The sequence below is a fragment of the Nanorana parkeri genome, unplaced genomic scaffold (genome assembly GCF_000935625.1).
Source record: "Nanorana parkeri isolate BGI_ZX_2015 unplaced genomic scaffold, ASM93562v1 scaffold2953, whole genome shotgun sequence".
Lineage (NCBI taxonomy): Eukaryota > Metazoa > Chordata > Amphibia > Anura > Dicroglossidae > Nanorana > Nanorana parkeri.
The window spans coordinates 30,854-41,295 of NW_017309221.1; the positions used below are offsets into that span (position 1 = coordinate 30,854).

Genomic DNA, 10,442 nt, shown 5'->3' on the forward strand with positions numbered 1-10,442 from the left:
GGAGGGTTTAATATAAGAGGGATGAGTATGAATTGCAACCCATACACAGATCCCGGCAACACAGGAAGAAAAAGAAACGTGTAACATGCACAGCAAACACACGGCGGCAATACCTTGGCCTGCAGATTTTGCATGGATTTCTCGAAGGTCTTGGGTGGCGCCCTCTGGTGGTTGCAGAGAAGAGCCACAGCCCGGTTGGCGCGGTTGTAGGACAAGATTTTGGCTGGTACGTTGTCCTCCTCTGTTCACAAATTGGACGAGATATGTGAAACATAACACAAGAAAGCAGGATTATAAACTAGCTCTGGAGAACAAACGTATTACAAAGTCACATTTACATTCATTTTCTGACAAGACGAAGAGTATAAAAGACGAACTTCTGTTCTAGGAAACACAGACTGTCCGCTTGCTGCACCGCCTAGAGCAGGCCTTCTTAAACTTTCTCCACTCTTGACCCCTTTTTGGCCGAGGACATTTTTAAGGGACCCAGGACCAAACTAAGGCCCACAGGCTGAGCTACAACATTATAAGCAAGGACCAATATATTATATAGAGAAGAGTGCACTGAAATCAGAGGAAGCCATTTCAGTCCAGGGGAGGAACCGGTGCAACTGTGCACGACTGAAGGGGAGTACGGAGGTCACATATAAGTCTGAAGGGGAGGACGGAGGTCAGATAGAAGCCTGAAGGGGAGGACGGAGGTCAGATAGAAGCCTGAAGGGAAGGACGGAGGTCAGATAGAAGCCTGAAGGGAAGGACGGAGGTCACATATAAGTCTGAAGGGGAGGCGGGAGAGCAGATAGAAGACTGAAGGGAAGGCCGGAGGTCAGATAGAAGACTGAAGGGAAGGCCGGAGGTCAGATAGAAGACTGAATGGAAGGCTGGCGGTCAGCTCATATATTAGACTTGGTTCTAGCCCTCTCCCTCACTGCACAATGCTCGCTCCTTAGTGAATGAATGAAATGTCAGATTGGGGAGGAGCGGAGAGGCTGTTGTACACCTCACACACACACACACACGTCCACCCCGACTCTCCTACCTGCAAGGATCATCTATGCGCATATTCGCCTATTCCTCCCTGAAGTCACAATTCTGGTTCTCCACCCGTCTGATGGAGGGTTACAGAATACAAATGGCTGCTAAAGTTCTGCTTCCTTAGTTACGTCATTGCGCAATGGCATTACAGAACCCCCTGCTGGTGTAATATGGAAGTGCAGCCAGCATAGAACTCTGCAAGGAAAGTAAAGTGTGCATATCGGAGTAGGGTGAGACCCGAAGCCCTGAGGTCTAATAGGAACGGTCTGGTACTTCTAGGTGTCCTCAATGTAGTTTGCTTTTGTTTCAGTAGTTCTATTGGGTGGGTGGCAGAAGGAATCGGCCTTTCTGGGTCGAGAAGAGAGATTAGATGTCTACAGAAGTCCAGGAATTATATAGGAAGTCCTGAAATGGACTCCACGGCTCCTCCTCTTATCCGTCAGAAAGAAGCAGCTAGGAATGTGGCCAATGATGACACAGTAAGTGTAGGAAATGTCAAATCCCCCTTAAAAGGTTGTCATACATGTAAAGCAGAATTACTGCATCAGACTGCCATCAGCCCGACCTCCCTAGAGGAGGCCCACTCACCGTTAGTCAGTTCTTTCAGCTGGTTCTGCAGGGTAATGGAGGCGTTATAAGTTCTGAAGACCTTGGCAGTCAGTCCATCCATCAGATCCTGGAGATGTTTGTTCAGTGTGCTGGTCTGGATGGGAAATGAAGGTTCAGTTATAAGACTTTTACTTGGACTGCAGTAGACAGAAGTTTGGATGCTGCAAAGTAGGTAAGATAAGAGGCCGGAACATAATGACATTAGTTACAGCTAATCTCCAATAAAACCCCCTTCCAGTGATATCTTCCCCCAGCACTACAAGAGTTAAATGCTTGGTGAGTCCCGGGGGGACAGAGGCGAAGTGCAGAAAATTGCAATGTGGTGTGTGACCAAGGGCATCAGTGAGTCAGGTGGGGTCCCATACCCATGTGACTTTCTGAGCACCCCTGGGACGCCACCCCCAGGGGGCACAACACCACGGGCTTCTGCCGCCCCCCGAACCCTCGGGCCAGACCCTGTGGTTCTCCGCTCACATCAGGAGGTAGTGCCGTCGGGGGTCCTCCAACTGTCTGGGGTCTACCCGATCATCAGGGCCTGACGCAACTAGCAGTGCACCGAACCGTCCTCCGACACCCACCATTACGTCAGAGGGTACTAGAATGTTCTCCCATCGGGTGGCAACATCCTCTCCCCTCCAACAACTGATAAGAACAGATACTACACTTGATCGTAGCCAAAAGGCCGAGAAGCGATGCCACTACCTCCTGGTGAACCCGCACCAAATTCATCCTTTGCCACACTGTATATTAGGCATGCACCGATACTAGTACTCACCCAAATGCTCCCGACACCGGAACTTACGGTGAGAAGGAGATCTCCCTCTGGCAGTGCCGAGGGAGCCGGCATCCTTTCTAATCAGGAAACCCGGTGGTGGGTTATGACCCTCCTCCCTGATTGGTTGCGAAGCTGGCTTTTGAGGTCTTGCCATGCAGTCTGGCTTCCTAACCAATCAGGAAGCCAGGCGGCACATAATGACCCACCTCCCTGATTGGTCATGAAGCCAGGTTGCCTAGGAACAATTAAAGTCGGCTTCCTAGCCAATCAGGAAGCCGGGTCATGACGCTCAGCTTCCCGATTGGCTAGGAAGCCAGCTTCACTTGTTGGTAGGCAGCATGGCCCCAGGAAGCCGGGCGGCACGTTGGTCAGGAAGCCACACTGCCTAGAAACAAGTCACACAGCCACACTGCGTAGCCAATCAGGAAGCTGGGCAGCACGTCATGACCCACCTCCTGGCTTCTTGATTGGCACTTCATGACTCGCGTCCCCACTTCCTGATTGGTCAGCAAGCCACGCTGCCTAGAAGTGAAGCCGGCTTCCTGGCCAATCAGGAAGCTGGGAGGGGGGTCATGACATGCCACCTGTCTTCCTGACTGGCTAGGAAGCCGGCTTTACTTGTTGGTAGCCAGCCTGGCTTCCTGACTAATCGGGAAGCCCAACGGCACCTCATGACTCGCTGCCCGGCTTCCTGATTGGTCAGGAAGCCAGGCAAGCCTCTGAAGCCGGTGTTCTTTCCCTAGAACACCGGCTTCACAGGCAATCAGGAAGCTGTACGCCGGGTCGTAATCTGCCGTCTGACTTCCTGATAATTGGGGCACAAGGCATCGGTACTCGGGGAGTAGCGGGAAAAAAAAAAAAATCGGTACTCTTCCTCGATACCGAAAAAATGGTATCGGTGCATTCCTACTGTATATGCTCCAAGAATGGCGGCTCTCATAGATTAGAGTTAGGAGCGCACTATACAGAGGGGCCCAGACGAGGCAGTGCGGCTTCAACACACATTTTGCAAAAGAGGTGCAACTAAAATGTCTGTTTTTAACCTTAAAGGAGAACTATGGGGTTCAGGCTTTTCCCCATAGTTCTCCTTAGGGTAACGGGAGGACACCCTAGGCTCAGTATATAGAGAGCTGTAGCTCGCGGTATACCGAGACGCCGCAGCTGAAGCGGATCCCAACAATTGTGCCGTGATCCGCCCAGCTGCGTGACAGCGGGCTCTGCCTACCTAGAGGCAGAGCCAGCCGTACCCGCCCCCTCCCGTTCCGCCAGTCAGCGCTGGCGGATCGGAGTGGGGAGAGGGGAATCCAGCCCCTCCCCCTGTCACGGCAGAGAGCCGTGACAGGATCGAGAGGTGAGCGACCCCCGGTATGTGTTCGCTCACCTCCCGATCTACTGAGCCGACCTGTGACAGTCTCATTGTCACAGGTCGGCTAGAACTATGAGGCGAGTGAAAAGCACCCCCCCCTCCCCCCTCATAGTTCTCCTTTAATAGTTAGAAAGTGTAATTAGTTTTTGTTTGCAGGCTGGCGAGTGTACGGAGAAATGTTTGCTCTTGTACGGTGTAAAGCCCTTCACGTGAACCTGGCTGTAAAGTTGGTTATGAATTGATGTGCGTTTCCCATTCGTATTGCGCCTCTTCCCCCTGACACTTCGGGTTGTGGCCCTCACGTACAATGTAGGACTGTTAGAAGGCCGAAGAGAAGCAGCTTCAGGTGAACGTCGCACAGCCAAAGCAATGAGTAAGGAAAGTCCTCTACCCCTAGACTTAGCACGCATTTAACTCTTGCAGTGCAGGGGTATCCTGGAGCTCAGCTTTCATATCAACCTGTGCCTGCTTGACCAGAGCCTATTCAAGACAGTAGGCACATCCCATCCACTGTGGCGACATCGCTCGGTGCCTCAGCAAGCTACCAGCAGGCACGGGGGCAGAGAGGTACGCTCACACAAATTCAGGAAGAACAGGCTCCGTGCACATAAGCGAGTCCTGTTGCAGACTAAACCCAGGACTCCGGTGCTGTGAGGACAGTGCCCACCAATAAAATCAGAATGTTCCTGTTCCATTGTGAAGCTGCCGTAGTCCAAGCTCTCCCCCCCACCATGATCATTCCTAGAAACAAAACGGACTCACATTCAGCCGGTCAAACAGATCATCTTCTGGATCCTTGTTCTCCATGAACCGTTTTAGATTCTTAAACACCTGAAACAGAGACAGAGACGTGACTTGGATGTCGCTTGCTTTTCCGCTGCGCTGGAATCTCAAGCTGTGTTGCCAACTCTGCCCAGCAATCTCCTGATGAACTACAGAAAACCTTCCCTCTGTTATAGAGGCGAGTAGAGGTCGAGGTTTTCTGTTGTCTGTCTATCAGAGGAGAAATGAGTAGAGGTGACAACACTGCGTGGGATTTCAGTGCATTAGAGGGGTTTGTAATCTCACACAGGAAGTACTGGATTTCTGGGAGATAAATTGGTATTTTTCCGTGCTAGCGGGACCTTTAAAGCCCATCTCTAGGCAATTATTAATCCCCTCCCCCTCCCGCCTTTACCTAATCACTGACAGATAAAAGAGGAAAAAAAAGTTTTGCCTCATTTAAAAAGGGTAATTCTACTTTCCCAGGTGAATTGGGGCAAATGGTATTAACCCCTCCAATCTGGCCCCCTCTCGCTATACTTACTTCCCCCCCCCTCCACCGGTAGGGGTGTACTATCCGTACAACATACGGCTGTCCAGAGCAGCCCAGCGCTCTGGATTTTAAATCTCGCTTGCAAATGGCGAGCACTCATTGGTCAGTGCAGTCGGGTGACTCCACCGACCAATGAGTGCTTGCAAAATTCAGAGCAAATTCAGCAGCACGGGGTACAAATAGTATACCACCACCACCGGCGGCGAGGAAGGAGTATTCGCCAAAAGGTACAAATAACCAATCTAGTGTCTCATAAAACAGACCTGTGAATGCAGAGAGTGTCCTCAGATACGGGACTGGTCCTCACCTCCTTCTCCACAGGCACCTTGTTGTAGTATCTGATGGAGTCTTTCCCCAGGAAGTCGAATTCCACCACATGCTTCTGACCATCGAGCTCAGGGAAGAGCTGAATGTGCTCCACCCGCAAAGAGCAGCAGCCCACGGTGTCCGCCGTCTCGCCTTCCTCCTTCTCATTGCCCGCTCGGAGGGCCAGCTGCCAACAAGAAAACACAGAATCGGATCTCATGTACTCAGCCCTGTAACTGATCACCTGCAATGTGTGCTCTGAGATTAAAGGGACCCTGCCAGGTTTTTAACCCCTTCCCGCCGGTCGTATGCATATATGTGGCAGCATGGAGGTGGGCCTTATTCTGCACATCGCTGTTTTGTGTGGGGTTCACTTAATTGCATGCCCTCTGCACTACTGCTTGGTCCCCGACAGCTCCTGGTCACAGAGCAGGGATCAGGAGCCGATTGGACAGGCAAGTGATCACATGACAGCAATTAAAGTGATATTAAAGCCTTTTTTTAAAAAAATGTGTCCTACAAGGAGACCCGCCTTTGCTGGAGGTTGTTGCTGTTTTTCTTTAAAAGTTGTTAATTCCTCGACGCAGTGGCTGTGCACGTCCATAGACACACACAGCCCTTTGGCAGGGCCACGCCCCTTCTCACTTTGATTGATGGCAGAAGGAGCCTATGGCTCCTCTGCCATTAGTATCCTCCCCCCGCAACCCGGAAGTTCGGGGAACGGAGGATCGCTTCGGCACCGGGGATGAGCGTCGCCAACAGGTAAGTGTGGGGGATGTGGGGAGAATAAAGGTGCTGGGCCGTTTTTACCCTAATGCAGAGAATGCATTAAGGTAAAAAACGCCCAGACCATAATACTACTTTCAAGTCATTACATGTTTGGGAAGCCCTGGCATAAAATATCCTTTACAGCCACCAGAAAAGCTTCAAGCGTAAAGCAGACAGTTGGCTTTACACAGGTAAACAGACTCCCGGCGGCCATTGTTACAGGGGCCCGCTGCTGCCGTCACATGACATACAGTCCATGACATGTCAGGTTATAGCTATGTAGAAAGCTAGGCAATTGTTCCACTTATATTACACAGAATTTACTTTCATTATGTTGGAACTGAAGGTGTAAATTGCCTTTGTTATGACTTTGCTGCATTTCTGGCTTTTTTATAAACATCACAACTTCCATCTAAAATGTTTCTGAATTGGGTAAAAAAAAAAAGTTGAATGGTACAATTAATTGTTTTGCAGGTGAATAGAATGGAGGACCAACACCTCCAATGGCTTCCTCCGTACCTTATCGATGAAATACAGTGCCACGGCTATCTGTCTCTTCTTCATCTCACGGGACTTCCAATCCGCTCGGTATTGGGTTCGGATGTGACCTACCACATCTTTCAGGCGGCGAGCGGTCTCGTATTTCTGCCAGTCCTTCTCCCCCTGAACCACACACGGTACAAAACACGGTTAAAGCTATAGTCTAACCCCAACCCCCCCACGCCAGAACGTGTATTGTTGTGTATTAGCGTGTGTGGGTTGTATTAGGCCCCATTTACACTTTTAAGTTTATGTACGATTAGGGGTTCCTGCGTCAGGAACTTGTGTTTTCCTGCAGCAGGAATCCCTAATCTGCCGTTTACAAGAGGAAGCTGTTCCCTGTTCCAGTAAATGATCAGGTGACAACGGCCGCACGTAAACGCCGGCAAACCGCATAGAATGGTATGTGATATGATTACATACTGTCAGAGAACAATCACTACCCCTGAATGCACGATTGAGGTGTCCAGGGATAGCGATTGATTCCTAAATATCACCAAATGGATGTTGGTACTGCAGCCAACGGAATCCTTAAGTCAGGTTAAAATTGTAATCTGGCCCATAATATCCTGCATGAACTGCGCTAAAATCCTCCCGGATTAAAACCTTGGAGGGGCCATACCTGAAAGCGCTAGGGGAGGTTACCAAGGAATGGAAAGACTAAAGGAAGAGCGCTCCAGGCTTCTGGCATCAGTTCCTTTGAGAGGGAAAACTGCAGACCACCCCGAATAATGTTGGAGGGACCCAATAGAGCGAGACTGCTCCTTTTGTTTTTGGCATCCAACATTTTGCACCTCAAATAAGAACTTCGCTCTAATACAAGATAAAACCTTCAGCACTTATTAATCGGCTGCTAGTAGAAAGTTCAAATGGCCAGAATGAGCAGGTGCTATCTCCTGCTGAATGGCAGGGAGGGAGCATGGAGTGTGTACACATGCAACACTCCAGCTAGTCATGCAGCACTCCATTCCTCATCATTTTAACCCGTCTATGGAAACCGACAGAAAAAAGGGATAATATTGGTGCCCGATGGTTCTAATATACAAAGCAGCTCCCAATGCCGGGCCGACGCGGCCTACTCATTAAACAAGACTTCAGAGACCGGGTCATACCAGAGGCTGTACAAAGCGCTCTGACGGTAACAGTACACAGAGGTCTGTGCGCTACAAGCAGAGCCCAGTGTCCGAAGGTCACATTACAGACACGTCTGCAATCATCCAGCAAGGTCTGGTTATATCCTCCAGAGCCGTTGGTAAGGACATGGTGATCTGTATAGCTCTATAAGAGATCAGCTCAAGAAGCATGCAAAGACTTGATTGAAAAACAAATGCAACAGTTAACATTTTCTCAATAGAGAACACGTGCCGATCCACTCTGCAAACTAGCAAAAAGCTGAGGAGTCCTGGGAGTGGGAGGGATTGTGGGCTGGCCACTGATTGTTGCCAATGGTGTTTAAATGCTCCTGTAGGTTGTAGTATGACCCAAATGACTACGAATCCTGTGTCCCTCAATAAAGGATAAAATATTACTCTGAAAAGGAAAATAACCTTTAAAAATACCCTTACAGCCCAGCTCAATGGAAAGGTTACCATGTGTTAAAATGGCCTTAACAGATCACTCAGTGAACAGCCAGTGCCTCACTTCTTCAATCATGGAGGCGCAGCATCACATAATGACGTTACCTAGGGCGGTCTGCATGCAAATACAGCCTACCTAGGAACGCCCACTCCCCCAGACTGACATCCACCCATCAAGGCATTTGCATAACTCCTCCCAAGAGCCCGCCCAGTGCTTGCATCAGGGCCGAGGACTCTTGAGGAAGACTGAGGCAGCCTCTCCTACCAGACATGATCGGCCTGCATTGCATAGAGAGCCAGTGATGACATTACAGGTAATAAAAATGGAAATATATTTAAAGGAGAACTATGAGGGGGGGGGGGGGGGATCACGGCTCTCTTCCATGACACGGGGGGGCTGGATTCCCCCTCCCCCGATCCTCCAACGGACGGTGGCGGGTACAGCTGGCTCTGCCTCTAGATAGGCAGAGCCAGCTGTCAGTCACGCAGCTGGGCGGATACAGACATAATTGTCAGGATCCGCTTCAGCTGCGGCGTCTCAGTATACCGCGAGCTACAGCTCCCTATATACTGAGCCTAGGGTGACGGGAGGACGCTAGTTTGTGTCCTCCCGTTACCCTGAGAACTATGGGGAAAAGCCCTGACCCCATAGATATCCTTTAAGAATTTCAACAACATGATGAGGGCAGAAAGAAGAACCAGGGAAAGCAAAATAGAGGCGGATTAAACTTCATCTGTAATAGCAACGTCCTTGGCAATCTACACCGGTACATTGCTGGCTGCTTTATGCCCACCTTGAGTTTTGAGCTTGGGTTCAGCATGATGTACTTGATCGATCCCTGGATGTTTTCTGTCCAGGAAGCCAGCCAGGTGACTGTGTTATCAAAGCGCACTTCCTTCCACTTGTGGCCGGGTGGGGGCTCAGGAACCTTCGAACCTCTGTGAAGAATACGTAACGATCAGTTAATTATACTACAAAAGCTTACCATACATGAATGAAAAACATTCTTGGCCGAACAGTTAGGTGGCTCAGGTTGTCCCACAGCAGCAGGCGCCGGCGGTCAGAACGCAATAGCTGCAGCAGGAGATCCATCTATCGACCCTGTTTAGCATGGATGAAGGAATCAGTTAAAGTCTCCTAGAGTCTGTCAGAGTCCATTAGAATCTGTTAGTGTCTACTATTCTACTCTACTCAGGAACAGTGAATACCAAGAAGCTGTGGGGTGGAAAGTAGACAAGACGTGTGCCTTGATCTACAGCACCCTGGAAACCTCAGAGGTCAGACAATGTAAACAGTTCTTAGCACGGCTCTAACAACAAGGTGGAGGCTAAGCTGTAAGTGGCAAAGACGCACACTATATGACCAAAGGTTTGTGGACACCTGACCATCACTCCTATAAAAGCTTGTTGGACCTCCCATTTCAGTGAAATCTTTCAACAAGATTTTGGAGGGCGTCTGTGGGAATGTGTGCCCATTTGTGAGATCAAATAAGAGTCCCACCGCACTCCTGACCAAGAAGCCCCATATAATGTGGGGGGGTACTGAAGTGGCCGCGGATGGCCCCGCCAAATACTTACAAAACAGAATAAATGTTCACCAGCACTCCAAGCTTTCTTCAAAACAAAATCCTTTAATTCATTCTAGCAGGTCATATCACCACGTGTGATGATACGACCTCCAATGAATAAAAGGATTTTGTTTTGAAGAAAGCTTGGAGTGCTGGTGAACATTTATTCTGTTTTGCGTTTGTGAGGTCAGGTACTGATGTTGAAGGAGAAGACCCAGCTCACCATCGGTGTTCCAATTCATCCCAAAAGGTGTTCAGTAGGGTTGAGGTCAGGGCTCAGTGCAAGTCACAGACCAAACTGATCCCACCATGTCTGTATGGAGCTTGCTTTGTACACAAGGGACAGTCATCCTGACACAGAAAGGGGTCTTCACCAAACTGTTACCACAAGGCTGGAAGTGCACAATTGTCTAAAATATCTTTGTATTCTGTAGCATTACCCGGACCCTTCACTAGAAACATCTGAGGAGTGTTCACATACTCGTTATGCATATAACGGATCAAGCTGCCTGGGTAAAGCCAGAACATGTTTTAACGCATCTTTTGAAGAAACGATAATGTGAAATAAAATTATATATATATA

At 49.5% G+C, this 10,442-nt stretch overlaps 1 protein-coding gene across 1 annotated transcript in view; it reads right to left on the minus strand.

The window, feature by feature from the left end:
* The window catches only part of LOC108802563 (DNA topoisomerase I, mitochondrial-like), a 29,005-nt gene that overhangs the window by 5,153 nt on the left and 13,410 nt on the right, over positions 1-10,442 (minus strand). Inside the window, exons 9-14 of the mRNA XM_018574420.1 lie at positions 9,086-9,230; positions 6,694-6,837; positions 5,408-5,593; positions 4,548-4,616; positions 1,624-1,738; positions 114-241 (exon numbers count right to left, since the gene is read on the minus strand). Coding sequence (XP_018429922.1) covers positions 114-241; positions 1,624-1,738; positions 4,548-4,616; positions 5,408-5,593; positions 6,694-6,837; positions 9,086-9,230 — 787 coding nt within the window. The remainder of the gene's footprint in view (positions 1-113; positions 242-1,623; positions 1,739-4,547; positions 4,617-5,407; positions 5,594-6,693; positions 6,838-9,085; positions 9,231-10,442) is intronic.